The 17,818-nt window shown below is 39.7% G+C and overlaps 1 protein-coding gene across 1 annotated transcript; it reads right to left on the bottom strand.

Moving 5' to 3' along the window:
* Window positions 1-1,446: 1,446 nt before the first annotated feature.
* Window positions 1,447-12,078, bottom strand: LOC146318168 (kidney mitochondrial carrier protein 1). Its single transcript, XM_084732126.1, has 9 exons — window positions 11,864-12,078; window positions 11,600-11,747; window positions 11,084-11,178; window positions 10,751-10,836; window positions 8,511-8,606; window positions 8,255-8,379; window positions 7,641-7,764; window positions 4,574-4,654; window positions 1,447-3,191 (listed from the first exon to the last, which is right to left on the bottom strand). Exons 1-9 carry the CDS (start codon window positions 11,925-11,927, stop codon window positions 3,150-3,152), a joined length of 861 nt encoding a protein of 286 aa, XP_084588252.1. The 5' UTR covers window positions 11,928-12,078; the 3' UTR covers window positions 1,447-3,149.
* Window positions 12,079-17,818: the final 5,740 nt, after the last annotated feature.

Below are 17,818 nucleotides of genomic sequence, written 5' to 3'. Positions count from 1 at the left end.
CAACTTCTTCAGTCACACTGACAAACTTTATGAAAAAAATTGATTTCCTTTTATCTTTTCTCAGTTCGAAGAGTCGGTTCTTCATTTCACACAAAGAACTTACACTGCAGCTGCTTCTGCTGGCAATACTTTGCTCCAGCGTTGGCACAAAGACAACATGTGAAACTGCTCCCAGTGAATTTATTAAATTTGTCAAAGTGTAAGGGGGTAGGGACTGAATTCGATGCTAACCTTCATCATGCTTCACAGCATTTTCATTATTGTGAAAACAAGCAACCATGGCTTATCTTAAAGAGACACACCACAAGTCTTCATTGTATATTCTTTTCGTCAAACTGTAAAAATAGCTCTCAAGGCAGTTTTAACTCTTAAATAATGCATGTCTGGAAGTCTGCAAATATGGGATTGTGTTTCTTTAGAAACTTGATTTAATTGAACTTTATAGAGTACATTCATCAAACTCATCATTTCAAGTCAGAAGAACTAAAGTTTACATGTTCTCAAGTGTTCTGCAAATAAATATTTCAAGTTTAATTAAGTTGAATAAATAAAACTTCTACATTTGTGTTAAATCATTGAGAAAAGATTAGTTGATTCCACTAACATAAGAATAATAGTAATAGCACTATATTTTAACTTACAAAGCACTTTTCTGGGCACTCAGACTCTGTACACAGGTTAAAAGATCAAAAGATGTGAAATTCCTTTATTTTTTACAGTACAGATGCCAAATCCTGTCACAAACATTATTCATGGACAGTGTAGGGTGTTTTTGTGCCTTGATTTAACATAGATGTTGTCTGGTCTTGTAAGGAAAAGTGCCCTTCACGTCTGTATCATGTACATACTGTACACAAGTGTTTACACCAGCATACAGACCCTCATCTCCATCACGCTTTGTGGCAAAATGGAGTTATTCAACATAGCCATGCTTGTCACACCAGCAATAACGTGGCAGTGCAACTCACGGTGGCTTAGATGAGGCAGATACAACAATAGCAGTTCTCACATAAGTAATAAGTCCCATGGTGGTGCTCCCTAAATAAAAGAACAAAAGGCACAAACGTACACAGAGAGACTGAGTTCACTGCAAAGTTTGCCTCTTCCCTCCCTTGAGCTCCCATCATCTCCTCAAAACAGCTCTGACGAGGGAAAACTGGGAATTTACCCACAGAAATAAAAGAACAATTACATCTTAGGCTCCTCTGAATTATTCATCAGCCATTGTTTGTGGGATGCTGCGTGAACATGTGTGTTTGAAAGAAACTGGGCAATCCCGCAGAAACAACACAACTGTGCTACATTTGGTGGCCTCAAAGTTGAGGGATGGGAATTAAAGAAGACTCATAAACAGCTATTGGTTTCAACTGGGTTGAACTATGGTGGGCCGGTGTGTAGCTCCACAGTGCCACACTGTGGTGAAAACAAAGCACAACACTCACATGGTGGATTTTTCTCTTGTATTTCAAATATACAGGGCCACAGCAGCGTTTACATCAACATCGAAAGTGTGACAAAATTACACTGGCTTACACTTTGGTAGCTTACACACACACACACAAAACAGCCAGCAACATATTCATTCTTCACAATGAAAGCTCACAAATAAGCATACAGCGTGCAAATACAGTATATAAAAAAACATACCTGGCATTAAAGCGATAGTTCAGATTATTAAATGCTGTATGAGGCACTTAGCCATTAGCTACAGTAGCTGTCAGCTGGCACATCCCCAGTTTGAAGAAGAAAAAGGTATTTTAGCCATTTAAAAAAGATCAACATAAAAATATCATTATCAGTTTAAGTATATGCTATATTTAGAATATTTTCATGACTTAATCTTTCCATCAAACAGCCTTTTTTGATATTACTTTCGATATTTAGTTTTTCTCCCCAGTTTTGTTGTTGCCAATTCAAATCAAATTTTTTGCTGATCTTGTCACGTTGCTTAGCTTCCATGTTGGTGCCCCTCTTTGCTTCCCTAACCTCCATCTACTGTAGCTAATACACCAACCCCTTCATCAATTAATCAAAATTATCCCTTTAATTGTGGATATGCAGTGGTTTTAAGTGCCTTCAAGCAATAAACATCATGAAATAACACACCTTGGATACCCTAATCTGCCCCAGTGGTCTAAACCTAAAGCAATGTGGAATATAATATGTAGCTTACATAACATCTGTGTCATATATGATAACACAAGGGCCCAGGGAGAGTCAACCCCCAGCTGCCCCGGGTTATATTTACTGTCTGCTCTTGCTGGCATGAGGGACCACTAGTCTCACCACATATGGGCATGTGATGTGTGTGCGTGTGTGCGTGTGTGTGTGTGTGTGTGTGTGTGTGTGTGTCCCATCTGAGAACCCACACTGGTCTTCAGGCTGTTTATGTGACTGTTATTTATTACAGTACACTGATGTATTCTTGGCTCTTGACTCTGTAAATACTCCAGGGAGACTCTTAGAATAAATAATTTCACACACCCGACTCCCAATTTAGAAATATAGAAAAAGAAAACAAAAAACATCAGATCCTAGCCCGAGTTTGTTGACTCATGCACACAAACATGTTCAAAAAGGGAATGATCACTGCGATTGTCAGCTGCTATCCGACATTCTCGGTCCTTTCGCAACTCAGGCGTAGACAGCCTGCATCACAAACTAAGGCACTCAATTTGGAGACCACTTTTAAGTGTAGAAGACTGAAAACCCTTGTGTGTTTTCCTCGGGACAAATTTAAAGCAGCTTGTGACTGAAAAAAATGCTTCACAATCAAAAGTCTGAGGCTGTTTTTGCGTCTTACGCTTCTCTCCAATTCACCAGCCAATAAATAAGGTGACACGAATCTTAAGGGGTCATTGCCAAATTAAAAAGAGCGGTTAAGCTTAACATAAGCATTTGGATGAACTAAAACAATCAGGTATGAGTGTCTTCCACACTTGCCACAGGCTTTAGGCGACGTGTAGCCCAAACAGGAATCAGGCAAATTCACATGCCACCCCTCATTTGTGGGTCTACATCCGCACTCTTTCCCCCCGTTCACTGGTTCCATCAAGGATCCATCCATCCAGCCATTCCTGATTTGGTCCTCTCAGCTCGTTGGAGCAAGCGCTCATACTTGTCTCTCCTTCGCCGTCTCATTGTGTCAGTCACACGTTGAGATTCTTCAGCTGTTCATATGTGAGAAAGAACTGGGCACAGAGTAAAGGAATACAGGCAAGAGGAGTTGGATGTTTTTATCAAGCAGAATGTGAGGTTATTATTATTAAACCTACTACAAGGAGTTTTTAACTGCTTATGAAACTGTCTGAATTTATTACTGATGCCTCTATAAGACCTACATAAACAAATGAGACTATCAAAAATAAGGTTGGTTGTTCTTAATGGCTGCCACCAGGTCAGATTCTCCCTGAAATCAGATAAAATGAGCCTGTGTTTACATTTTCACAAGAAAAGTTACTGTAAGTAGTAAATTTAGCAATTAAAAGAAAGAGGGGGAATATTTTTATTTAGATAATTATCTTTGTGATGTTATATTTTGGGGTTATGGTGGTGGAAACACTACTGCTTTTGTCCACAGGGGGCTCCAAAAACACAATATGAAAGATATGAAAGTGTGGCTGTAGTACTGTTGTCAGAGAAGCGAGTACTTCAACTTAGCATGTTTCCTTGATCTCTGATGGCATAATCATGGTAATATCATGATTAATTACAGTAAATATGTTAGATATTTCTCTTTTAAATTAACTGACATAAAAATAACAAACAACAAACATGAGGAGGTGTTGGTGCAGATGTTCCTTTAGACTGGGATGTCAACATGTCTGTGAGCCTTCACAGAGTGTTGTGGTTGTATTGTAATATCAGTTATGAACTTCTTAAATCTTGACCCTGATAAATACCTCCCATATTATACAGCAATATTCAAACTAATAAAAAATAAAAAATAAAAATAAAAACAGCATTTTTAACCAGTAAAAACTAAACTGAAATGAGCAAACCCACTCTGAAACTAAAATGATAAACAAAAAATACAGATAAAATAAAAATACAAACTGAATCAAATATACAAAACTGTAATAACTCTGAGGCTCACTGAGGAGTTTTGACTCTGTGTACCTTAGCTCAAAGGCTCCCTTGTTACAGTTGTCCTTGTTACCTCACTCTGCTGTAACCAGTCAATAATCTCATTACATTTCTCGGGCCTTGTTGGGGCTCAGTGACAACCTGCCAGCACTACTCGTCCCCCTCTAACTCTTTGGCCTTTGCAGAAAGTCTTTCATAAAGTTCATTCTCCACCCCTTCCCCTCTTACTCTTAGCCCCCCACCCCCCACCCCCACCCCAGACATCCTCTCTAACCAGGGGCAGTGGGGTACTGAGGCAGTAGTTTCACAAAGTTACATAAGAGAGTTAACTAGCATTAAGTTAAGCTTGGGTTGAAAATCCCTACGTCACTGAATGCGTAACAGAATGTGCAACTTTTCCCCACTGATTTCTCCAGCTCAAAGGATATTGCATCACAAAGGATAAATGTAAACAGACTGATACACTAATGAGATGGTTAAAGGATACAATGATGTTCCACGGTCCCAGACGGAGCCAGTTTGGAAAGAAACCCTTGTAGAGGGCCATGAAGCCCTCGGAGCGCCACGTCTGAAAAGAAAACAAACATGTTAAAAACCCATTTTATCTTATTATCCTCTGATGATCATTTTAAAGTCATGGGTGGTTTTTGAACTAGGATTGGGAAATCAGTGACATTAAGTTTTGACCTAGATATTCAGCATTACTACATTATATTAAATATTCATCATCAACATAACAAACAGGCACTTCTTCATGGCAATAGGCCAGTGATTAATCAAAAAACTTACAATTCTGATGCTGTTAGTTGCTTTACATGTCAAAACATTTGCATGATCATTAAAGAGACTGTTACGTGCACCAGTCTGTTCTTTCTCTCTCTGTCAGCCTTGTCTCCCTTCTCCCTGCATACCTGAGCGCAATCAGCAATCAGGTCCCCAGCCCCCTTTTATTTTACCTTTAGTTTATGTCTGTGTGTTGTTCAACATTTTGGGTTTATTTAAAAGCTTGTGGGTAAACTGCTACCTTTTTGGTATGGCGTCCTCATTTATATGTTGCAGCCTCCTGCTCCTATTGAGCCGTGATTTTCTATCGTGATCGTGAGGCCATAACAGAGACAAAGAAAAAATAGTTGGATTTGAAGCAGCAGAATGTGAGATAACCTGTCTTTTTGCCCTGAGTCATGTTGCAAAGCCGGACTTTTCTCCATAGCGCTCAGCCCTGGAGAGAGTTCTGGCTCACATACACATTCTGCTATAAGGGAGAAAATGCCCTGCCTTGCAATTCTTTGAACCAGTCACAAATGTCTTGGGCGGAGCTAAGCCCAGGATGCAGCTGCTGCTGCTGCAAATTAGTGTCGATAGGGACACCTGTTTTGCTGGAACATTTACATGTCAGGAGGTGAGCTGTGGTATTAAAAAGACTACACCACAGCAAAAGAAAAGGTAACCGCTTGTTTATGTTTGTACCGTTAGCATCAGCAGTAATTTGTCATTTTCAACAAGTAGGTTGCAGCTCCGAGGTTGCTCTCATTTCCTGTGCACTTTGAAAACACAGATAGCGGACGCAGCAATCCTGCTTGAAAGAAGCGAACAGTGGCAGACTTACAACCACAGTGTGCATCCGGAGAAAGGGAGTTAGTCACTCAGAATTAAATCCCACTGAAAACCAAAATCCACAATGGCCTTCTAACTATGTAATTCAGGGTCTTGTGTACATATTAATAAGTAAATGAAAAGTATTAGGTTTTAATCCAAATTCAAATCATTCTCATTTAAGTTTTTGTGCACTTTCCTAGAAGTGGGTTTGCACTGGGCATGGTTATGAGATCAGACATTTATTACAGAAATTACACAATTAATTCCACAAGCCAATGATTAAAAAAAAAAAATCCAGTTGTCCAACTCAAACAAATGCAACAAAACCTCTTTGCTCTTAATCTGCCTCTGAGTCTGACTCAACAGCTGACTAAAGCCTATAATAGTAATTTTACCTCACAGAACATGAGAGTTGCAGGTTTACAGCTGCCTCGATCAGCAGCAAATAGTGTTAGTTCAAAACACACAAGTCACAGAAAAACACACACAAACTGACTGATCGAGGCAGCAGTAGGCCAGAAACTCCTGTGTTCTGAGAGGTAAAGTAACTGTTTACTGTGTATTTGAAGAGAGAGCAGACAGTGGCTTCTGTTTCCTGTCAGAAAGGGCTGTTGGACAGCAAAGTAAAGTGGTGAAAATATCCTAAATATAAACTTAAACTGATCATAAGTTTTTAGGTGGTCCTTTCATTATACTGCTGCTACCTTCTACAGCAGTACTTTGCTCTGCTTCCATGTTGGGACTCATGAGGGACAAGTCAATCAAAACATGATCATGATCTTAACCATATTTTCTAATAGTTAAAATAATTAATTTTCACTCTTTCACATTTATTCTTCACTTGTTGTAGATGCTTAATGAGATACTCAGTTTTGACACCATATATGCTTTTTTACTATTTAAAGCCAAATTTCCAGAGGCTTTAAATGTCAAGACATTTGCATGGCCATTCAGGGACTGAAGTCTTGAGAATGCCTGTAGTTAAAGTTGTGGAAGTCACAAGAGACAAAACAGAATGGTGGAATTTGAAGCAGCCAAAGGTGAGATATCTTAATGTTTAGTCTCTAGTGTGGGACGGATGTTTCTCAGACTCTAAAAGCTCTCTCCAGAGCCACAGACGGCATTAAACACAACATTATCTTAGTCGCTGGATAGTAGCACCAATGATGAGTAAAGCTTCATTTGTAAAATCAGGGGAGAGCTCTATGGTTGGGCAGCTGGACAAATGTATTAGCTATCAGTGATTGGCTGAGTGCATCACTGGTTGTTTTTTTTGGGTGATTTTTGTCATTTTATGTTATTAATTTAATGGTCTGCCTCTAAAGACACAAGTGGGAGCTTTGTGCACTCAGCTGCACAGTACACACCCACTGAGCCAAACAGTGAGTGGGAGGAACACAGCCTGTACAGCCAGAATATTTCACATCTAATGTTAAGGATTTATTTCGACAAAACCAGAGTTGATGGTTGTTGGAACAGTGGAAAGACCAAACAAGATGGTTTTGGTGAGTTTAATTTTGTTTTTTTTGTCCAGTTTAAATGAAGCGTGTTTTACAATGAGTTACCAAGCCAATCAAGCTTGTCTCAGTTCAGTAGAAAAAGAGAAACTTGGATCCAGAAGGTGGATGGTGTTTTTCTGTTTAATAAAGAAAAGTCTATTTCTATATTTCCTTTCTTTACATTTTCTTTAATGAGTTTTTTTTTTTTTTACATTTTATCTTATTTTTATATAGATTACTCTGGTTATTAACTGGATGTAGCGAATGTACAAAGCGACTGTATTTGGCAGACTCAACGTCGCATCGATCACACTCATATCGGCATTCGCCAGTGGCCGGTTGGAAAATGTTAACTTCTCATCCAACCATAGAGTGCTCCTTTAATTTAGTCCTCTTCAAACATAATCTGAACATAAAAAGTGTAAGATTTTGATTTTCTTCATTTGGAGAGGTACTGACCTGCAGTAAACAGTCCAGTGTTCCCTGGTACAGAGTTCCGCCTCTCTGGTTCATCATACGTGTCCGGACTACGTCCACGGGGTTGGAGGCCAAAGCTCCTGCCAGACCACACACAAAGCTGGACCTGTGAGGATGACAAGACACGGGTTTACCTTAAAACTTTCATACTAAATAGTCATTGCTGTGGTGCAGTGCGGTTACTTAGTTCCACCTTAAATGATCTACGATGAGAACGATGAGTACTGATGCCTCTACATGACCTACATAAGTAAACAAGACCATCAGAAGGAAGACTGGCTATTTCAATACAGTTATACAGAATGCCTGCTACCAGATCTGATTCACTAGAACCTGCATTTTGCCAGGGAAAGTTGCATTGAGTAGTACACTAGTCAGTTAAAAGAAGCAGGAGGAGATTTTGTAATCTTGATGTTGCATTTTGTGGTTACAGTGGTGGAAACAGTACCGTTTTTGTTCACTGTTGCCTCAAAAATGAAAGTCACAAGTAGCTTCTCTGAGATACCAAAATATGTCTTGCCCTGTGAGACAGTTTCCTCCTAGTGGTAACCATCATGAAACAGCAGGAGGATGTCTTTGCGACTCTGCAAACTTACAAGAAGTGCGTGTACACGGTGTCCCCCATGTAACCTGACATGATCAGATGCTTCTTGGTGATATCATAGACCGGTAGCTCGACCCCGACCACGATGGCTGCTCGCTGAGCTGTTAAAGAGACGCCCTGATGCAGAAAGAGAGGAAATGTTACAAGACAGAAGATCAGATTAAAGGGCAGTGGCTGGGCTAACTGAAATTCATGCAAAATAAGGTAATTTATCAGAGCAAATGAAGCGTTTTTCAGCCTTTTTGTACCTTCCACAGTCCTCTTGTTCCCTCCTCCTGGTAGATGTTGATGAAGTTGCCCATCATGCTGCCCTGGATCACATTTCCCTGAGCCTGCATGCGGATCTGGAAGGACAGAGGGGTAATGTCCATAAAGTTGAACTTGAGACAATGAAAGCATGCACAACCATTGTGGAATGCTGTAGGTTCACCACGCCAGGTCCGGGGGCGTATTAGTCGGGCTCCCATCGGAATGAAAAGGCAAAAAAGTTAGTAAGGAATTTTGGCAAGCATGACGTCCTAAAGTACTTTCTCCATCCTCGCTTCCTGGAATTCTGCAGCTACTGCTCGACTTGTTTACAGATCAGCTTTGGTCTGCTGTCTGGCTCCATGATGACTTGGTGGCCGCTGCCAGAACACACCATGATGAAAACGCAACGTTCCAAATCTGCAGCCATATTTATTAGTCTGCTAAACCCTAACAAACACACACTGTGGACAGGAGGTCATTACGCCCAACAGTGCATGACAAGGTGAAGCCAGGCAAAACATTATGAGTACAGATAAGCGTGTGCACACACATACTTCATATTTATGCACCCATATCATTTACAGAACACTATGTTAAGCCTCAGAGGCTCCTGTCTATAAATAATCCACAAGTGGGGTCTTGATAGCACCAAGATGCCCTTCACTCCACTCGGCATGCTGTCAAAGGACCACGCCTACAGCCTGGAGCTGCTACACTCATCTAGAAAGGGAATATTAATCCCTCTGTTTTTCAACATAATTACTTAAGTGCAGTCCTACACTGCAGCTGTATGCCTGAAAAGTGAAAGACGTCTGGTTTGTTTTTCAGTGGAGGGTCTCTACACATCGTGCTGCAGTTCCAAGAAACTGTCAAACCTGCTCTTCCGCTTTAGAGAATAACTGAAAGCAATTTCAATATGACAACAACAAGGTTCTAGGCTAGACAAGGCCTCATCTGTGTGCAGATGAAGTTTGTCAAAAGTACTGATACCATTTCCCAACACCACGACACAATATTAGGGGTGTGCTGATTCTCCAAACCTATTATTTGATGACTTTTGATTTTAAAGTCAAGTTTCAATTTAAACATTCTTTGTCAGCTTTGATGGATGTGCCCTTGTTAGAATATAGTCTTGATTTGTAATGATCAACAGATCCTTGGTTTTATGCCCTGACAACTGTCATTTACAATTCTTCTTTCAAAATTCCTGGTGCCAGGATGTTGCTGCAATCACAGAAAAGTGCTTCATGTTTTAAGGGCTAGTAAACTTACTTTAGTCAGCCATAATGTGGCTAGATAAGCACATTACTCACTGAAAGGCCATGTATTGTGCTTGCTGGAGCAGAAGAGAAATAAAAAGTCCCTGGTCATTACTATGACATCCTACTACATTCTTCACAACAGGGTTGTTGGGCTGCATGAATCGTCTCCTTAAGAACTGAAACAGTTTTCTCACATGATTTTCATTTTCATTTAATTGCACTCTTAGATGCTCAAGTATGACAAACATACAACATATCAAAGTGCTTGAATTAAACTTAAAACTCTCTTGTAACAAAAAATACCTCAAGTCTCTTTTCCTCTCTTAATTTAGGACATCAAAGTATTTAACATAAATGTTGTTTTCAATGTGAAGTTACAGCTTTAGATTAATAACCCATACACTGACCCTTATATCACCTGCTTTTTCTTGAATTAAGTGGCTGTAAAACAGTGAACATTTAGTTTCCTCTAAATCCCTCACAACAGAAGTCCCCTGCCTTTTCTAACTTAAGAGCTTTTATTATGAAACAGCCCAAACAAGAAATCTTTTGGATTTTCATCTGCAACTTAACACAACTGAAAATAAACTTCAAGTCTATTGGTAAGCTACACTGTGTTGTCTTTTAAGTGCTGTTATTTCCCTTTAGACTTGAGTTAGATGCATGCAAATAGGCCGGGGTGGAGAGGAAAAGAAATACTGAAAGAATCCCAGATTTTGCCTTTAATTTCAGTTATTGAAAATGAAAGCTCATTTCAATCAATTTTCGATTTAATATTGAATTAGTAACACCCCTATGCAATATCTCTTAATATAGTATCAAAAGTTTCTGTACCAGCACAATGTATTCTAGGACTTTTTTTTCTCGTTTTTGTCTTGCCATCAAAGGAGGTAGTGAGTAAAATTTTTTATTCTAACATTGTACCGAAGTTTAAACTTCTGGTATTGAGACAACTCCAGTGCGAATAACTTCCTAACCTTCAGCACATCGGTGGGGTTGGCGATGGAGGAGGAGATGACTCCTGAGAGAACGCCACACATCACATTAGTCAGCAACGTCTCATCTGAAAGAGGAGAAGAGTGGGAGGCAGACTGTAAGTGTGGACAAGCACCATTTGATACCACGCATCAGCTGTACTTCATCATTACAATGTTTTACAGGAGCACAGGCAGCTACAGTGAGCTCTTAGTATGACAAAATGAAGAGACATACTTAAATAGGTCACACGCACATCTGCACCTCCCCTAAAGAGTAATGTGCATGTGTCGAGTCTGCTGTCTAAATGTGCGTGCAGAGAAACTGGGACTCACCCTCTGGCCTGTCAACCAGCAGTCGCTTAAGGCTCTGGTATGTGCCAATTTTTATGGTCCCATAGGAGGCCTGACGCAGCATGGCGGGAGCTATTCTGTAAAAGTCAAGTTTATTTTCATCATCAGCCAGTACCACAATATCTGAGTCAGCTACACAGACCCTGCAAGTGTATTTCCTGCCAGAAAAAACAAAGAAAATAAATCCCCCAGAAGTCTCAGCACATAAGGAAAAAAATAAAACATTGAGACACACAAATCTAAGGCAGACCTCTCCCTCTTTGAAAAGATGGAGGTTCAACAGGGTCGAGGTAAATGTAAGTGGGACAATGGCTGAAAAAACAAACCAGGAAGGGTTCCAAAAAGAGGAAGTGTAAACAGTAGAAGAAGTAGGGTTACATGCAAATAATATGTGCAATACTTGCAATTAGGACAAGATTTGGAAGACAAAGGTTTGAGAGGATTAACACACACACACACACACATATACATACAGGCACTTAAATGCAGCACACTGACCCTGAATACAGTGCCCGGAACCCCTCCTCTCTTCCTATCCTCACTATAGCATGGAGCATGCCTCTGTAGCGGATCTCTCGGTATTTGCTGTCGCCCACTTGGCCTTGAACTTGAAGACGGGTCTTGGCTAGGTCTATTGGGAAGGTCCCTGCGACACAAACCGTGAGATAACACCTTCATAAGACTGTAAATCACAACAGAGATTTAAATAATCAACATTAATCCACACAGCTCGGCCTCCCCGCCGCTCCTCTCATCACTCACCGCACTCCGCCGTCACAGAGGCCAGCCCGCCGAAAACAAAGGGCTTCCAGTTGACGTTAGACATTTTCTCCAGCCGTGTACCGAGAGTCACAGTGAAAAACCTCCCCGGGAGAGCCGGGGCAACCGATACTAAAGTCTTCAGCTAATACTTTCAGGGTGCAGCTGCGATTCTATCCCTGCAATCGGTCCAGCCTCCGCGCCTCGTGCCCCTCCTGCCGCCGGGTGTTAAGAAGCTCCGCCCACCGCCCCTCCACTGGCCACTGTCCGCACTCTGCCCGCCCACTGCCTGTTGCCAAGCAACAGTGCCAGATAGTAGAGAGGTGCCACGAGATCATGAGACAGCCTATACTTTCAATCTTACCCACAAAAAACAGTTTAACTATAGTGTTAAGCAATTTACACACGTAAAAGTGAAAAAGTTCATGATTTAGGATTTAGGATTTAATCATTTCTTGATGTATTTTATTTGATTTTCTAAATAAATGTATGTTTCTGTATGTGTTTGTAAGTGTATTGCTTAAAATAAAGCAACAAACAAAGTTTCAAACTGGAAAGAATTAAAAAATAAATAATTAGATCAGTGTTTCCCAATCCTGGTCCTCAGGGCCCACTGTCAGCTCGTCATCAAGCCTCTGCAGAAGCCTGATAACAACCTGATCATTTGAATCAGGTGTGTTGGAGCAGAGAAACATCTAAAACATGCAGGACAGTGGGCTCTGAGGACCAGGGTTGGACAACACTGAATTAAATAAAATCTACCAAAATCTAGAGATTAGTGTGAAAACTAATGCAATTAACCACAATGAAGTTCATCCAATGAGTGAAGAAATACATAAATAAATAACCTCAAACTACACTGTAAAAATTACTATTTGTGTTAAAAGTTTGTGTTCGCTGCCTTAAAATCTTAACTTGACTGAATTTGAGAAGACAAGCTTGGGTAATTTTGTAATGATTCAAAACAAATTTCCCAAGTTGAAGAGTCAGTCCTTCATCTCACACAACTAACATAACAGCTGCAGCTGTCTGCTTTGTTCAATATGTGAAACTGCTCCAAGTTTTAGTGCAGCGGTTATGTAATGGTTCTATTATTGTGAAACAAGCAGCCATGACTTATAAAGTGTAGAGACACACAGCAAGTTTCCATCAGATGTGTTTTCTTCAAACCACAGTAAGGGAGGGTCTCAGGAGAGTTTTAACTGACAACTAATGCATGCTGGGAAGTCCTTTATGCTGTTCATGTTTCTCAATTTAATGAGTTCAACTCATCATCTCAAGTTCTTCACATTCAAACATTTAGGTTTATTTATTTATTTATTTTTCTTTACAAAAGTTGATTCCATTAAATTACTGTATGTTGTTTGTAACAGTGTATGTGTAAATCATATTTCCCGTTCTTTCCTGTTTAGAGAGAGTGTAAGCTTCAGATGTTCTGTGACCTCAGAACATTTCTCGCCCGCTCTGCAGAAAGGTCAATTTTCTCACCGGACTCAGATGTCATATAAACCTGTAGGATCACAGAGTCCTCGGAAAGGTTATAAGTTCACTTGCAGTGATATACTGTGCACCTCACAGTTTACTGTCTGACCTACAGATATATGTTTGTAGGCTCATATTTATGTGTTTCTCCAAACGTCTGGTCCATTTCCAGGGAGCTGGAATGGCAGCCGAGGCATGCCAAAGGTTTGAAGATGAGATTAGAGTAAGATTTAGTGGGCAGAGTATGGCAGAAATGGAATAAAGTATTCACAAGTATGTTTTTGTTAGTGTATACTCTCCTGGAAATATGAATCATTGTATTTTCAGAGGGCATGGGTCCTCGTCCACAGAGTCCTTCATGTTGCGGTGCAACACTGGCTCTAGATTTGGTTTTGAAGCCACAGGTTCTGCTACATTCTTGGAAGGTGAAATTGAGACAAGATGATTGCAGTCTGCAGGCTCACCCCTAGATGCCACTAAATCCTACACACTGTTTTTTTTTAAAGAGACTGAAGGACAAATACCAGCGTCCACCCTGATGGACTCACAGACACATGGACACATGTTATCCCTCCTTCTGGTCAAACTAAATTTATTATAATAATATTAAATGCATTTCCTGCTCACCAGTAAATGGTGCAAGTTGATAAGCTATAGCTATTTTAAAAACACATAATGGACCCTCATGGGTGGACACACATGACTGAAACTCTCATATCATACAGTCACAATAATGACTGGGCATCACATTTAGAATGACACAATAAATCCAGTTCCATAATTTGTCCCTGCTATTGTAAAGTGCTGTCCCATTCATTATGTACTCAGACACTACCAGGTGACATCGTCTTAAATCCATGAGGGTTTAAGGCTTTAAACTGGGATTGGGCCTGAATGTGAAATCCAGATATTCTGTAAAATCTGACCTAAAATCTGACCCAAAAGAAAATGTATATTTTCTCACATTTTCATTTGCCCACTCTGCAGAGATTCAGTCTCATTAAGCAGTGCAGAGGTCAGTAAGGAAACACTAGAAGTAGATGACTTTAAAGTCAGACAGCTACATATGTTGTTGGAAGGTCCATCTCTTGGTGGTACTTCTTGATGGAAGGGTTGTCAGAGCATTTGTTTTGTTGCAAGGGTTCAAACTGCAGACTCTCTTCAACAATGACCATCCTGAGCTGGTCTCAGCTGCCCTGGTGATTTCATCAGTGGCTTTCTTCACTTGTTTGGGTTCCAAGACGACCTTCTGTAAAAGATAACGTGTTGATGTTGCTGGGAAACAGGGACGGTTGACTTTAATGAGGATTAAGGTTGCGTGCCATCCTTTGACAAGATCCTTTCCAATCAAATCCTCGTACTTGGCTCTCGTCAGTTGGTGGCAGATGGTTGACCTGTCCTCCCCGGGCACTTTCAGTTTGGCTACTAAGATTGTTTTATTGCTCCCTGTGACAGAATAACAATGATTGGTCAAGGTCACGTCACATCTTCTGGAAAGACAAGTTTGTGGCAGTTGGTCTTGCTGTAGAAATTTCATCTCCTTCACTTCCTTCCTTTTATCCACGGTGTTTGTTGGCTATGACCCTCTGCAGGTCCATCCATTCAGCAGTTTCTGGAAGGACCTCATCATGCCTCCTCCTCCTCCTCCTCCTTGGCCTTCTCTCAGTGCTTTGGGACATCCAGTCATGATGTGATTCAGGGTGCGAAGGTTGCTCCACACTTAGCTGTTAATGGAGAGCTACTCCATTTATTGTTAAAAGTGTATTTATGATCAGTTATACATAGTAAATAATGAATTACAATGAAGAAGAAGACTGAGATTCTCAGTCATCCAGGTCACAGTATTCTCTAGAAACTGTACAAAGGCAGCTGGGCTTCCTAGAGGTTCTTGAAGATGTTTCACCTCTCATCCGGAAAGTTAAAGAAGCCTTTTGGATGAGCATGAACATGTAATGCAAATAGACCATCAGTAAGTGTAGCATGCGTTTGTCATGATCAGAGCACATTCTGCTTCGTTCATCATCAGTCATCTACACAACAGGCAGGAGGAGCGTGAGGGAGGATGAGGAGGCCACTGACCCTTAACACCATTCGTCTTGGCATGTAAATATTCAACACATTCATGAAGAAGAAGGTCAGCATTTTATCTTTGACTGTCCGTTGTCCACGTGGACAGTGAGCTGGAATGTCCCAACAGCAGAGAGGCACACAGATGTTTGTGTTTGCGTGCATGGTCAGTGTCATGCTGTCATATTCAAGGCTGATGCCGTGTGCTGAAGAGGCATTCAGGTCAGGCATACAGGCTGTTTCATTAGGATGAACTTGGACTCACTGGAGGCAGCAGAGTTTAAATGAACGGTTTAAAAAAGACTGTGTTATCATGGACAACAACAAACAAGTTATTGGAGACTCTCATACTCAATCAAAGGTCTTAGTTTGAAACTAATGAAAAACGTTCCTCTCATACCACCACAGCCACTGATTTTCATCAGTCACCACTATACAATGATTAACTTGATAATGATTACAAGGATTACAAACTTTTGTACAGATCTTTTTTAAAGCTACAACAAGAAACGTTCATATTTTGTTGATTTTGTAGGCCGTTTTGGACAAAAGCTGTGGTGTTTCCACTGCTCACTGTACCTTTAGCTGGAAAAATGTAAGCACAGTTTTATTTGATTTCACAGAGAATCCAAAACATGGCTGACATTAAGAATAACTATATAGAAACAGCCACTACTCTTGCAGAAGGCCTTGCTTAGGAATGTCATATGGAGGCATCAGTAATAAACTGAGACAGTTTAATAACCATTTAAAAATTCCTTGTAGTAACTAAAAAAATCCGAGGACTATATGGAGTCATAACACTGCCACAACAAAGAAAAAATATATTAAAGAATAAGAAAATGAATGTTGAATGATGGAAATAGAGGAATATACAAGCAAATAAGTAAAACAAATGTTCAGATATGAAGAAAAATAAATAAAAGAATAAACAAACAAAGTAATATTTTTAAATGTATCCACTTATTTTTAGTTTTTCTTTTCTCTCTTGATTTTTCCAGTTGGCCCTCGTTTTTGCACAAATGAAGGATTCAGTTAATAGACAGCTTGACCTTTCAAGGAACAGCAAAAGTAAGAGGAAAAAAAAGGAAGCAGCATAAGGAAAATGAGATATGAATTAATCAATGGGAAAATGTTAAAAATAAACATATACAGTAAATAATAATGTATATGCAATATAACATATTTTTATAAATCTATATATTTCAAAATTACAAATTAAATGAACAACTGAAGGTGAAACCAAATAAAAATGCTAATTATTCTTTGTTTAATTTGTCTTAACATTTCACATTTACTTATAATTTATTTTTATTTCTCTTTATATATCCACATTTATGTTCTTATTCGTTTACAGATTTATTCTTTTTTTTGGCACTCCTATAACTCCATATATACATTTCCTTAACAGTAACTGCACTCATTTGTTTAGTCAACAAGCCACTTATTTCTTCAGTCGGCCAACACGTCTCTTCACTCTATCATTGAATCAATATGTCTTTATGTCTTCAGGGCAACATCATGTGCCAGTAGTTCATGTTAACATCATGTCTCTGTACCATACAGCCATCATCATCTCAGAGTGTTATAATGCCAATATGACCTCATGCTATTGTAACATGTCATTAAACCAGTGTGTCATTTTGCCGATATGTCGGTGTGCGCTCATGTGAATGAATATCAATACATGCAACATGTTTATGTTTACATGGTGCTGTTCCCTTTGTTTAACTTGTGGTTGTGGGGGATGTCACACGTGGAGAGGGGATACAGGAAACAGTATGATGTCACAATTGTTTGACTGCACATGGTCATCTACTTTCTTTTTTGTACACTGGATTAATTTAAAAAAAAAAGTTTGTTGCTATATAGCTGTTTCTAAATCTGATCAAATTGTGATTTATTGGCAGATGATTTTCAAAAGTGCAAAACAAAATGCACACAGAGACATCAGTCTATGATCTGTAAATTTTGTGATTCTTTGCATGGAAACAAGTATTGATTCCTTGTATAGAAGTGAAGGTCATTCATCAACATCAGCCAGTCACCATCTTTGTAAACAGTTATCAGCAGCCTGTATATTTCAACGTTTCATATTTACAGTAACAACACCTCCACTAAGTATGTGACTGCATTCTTCATCACCTGCTTGCTCTATGCCACCACCATAAATACAGTAACAACAGAACAGTACTCATCACTTACATCTCACTGCTGGTAAGACATTAAAGCAACTGTCCTCTCAGACCATTTTTATGAATAACTGAGAATTAATCTCAATGTACTCCTCAATAAATCTTCAAGCATCTAATCCTTATGGTCCAAATACATTTGTTAAATATGTAGTCTTTTGGGATGCAGTGACAGACCTACCATCCTGAAATATATTGATAACTGGTGAACAGAGTG

Source organism: Lutjanus erythropterus, chromosome 12 (assembly GCF_056507025.1).
Source record: "Lutjanus erythropterus isolate fLutEry1 chromosome 12, fLutEry1.hap2, whole genome shotgun sequence".
Taxonomy (NCBI): Eukaryota; Metazoa; Chordata; class Actinopteri; order Lutjaniformes; family Lutjanidae; genus Lutjanus; species Lutjanus erythropterus.
The sequence above is the reverse complement of the archived record's forward strand: the minus strand, read 5'-3'. Positions and strand labels throughout refer to the sequence as shown.

Bases quoted from the DNA above. Each gene is read 5' to 3' on its own strand.
- LOC146318168 (XM_084732126.1), bottom strand. From the start codon at position 11,927: ATGTCTAACGTCAACTGGAAGCCCTTTGTTTTCGGCGGGCTGGCCTCT. The intron at 11,179-11,599 runs GTCAGTGTGCTG...TGACTTTTACAG, and splicing joins TTCCGGGCACTGTATTCAGG to AATAGCTCCCGCCATGCTGC. The intron at 3,192-4,573 runs GTATCCTTTAAC...CTCTGTGCCCAG, and splicing joins TGGGACCGTGGAACATCATT to TTCTTTCTCACATATGAACA.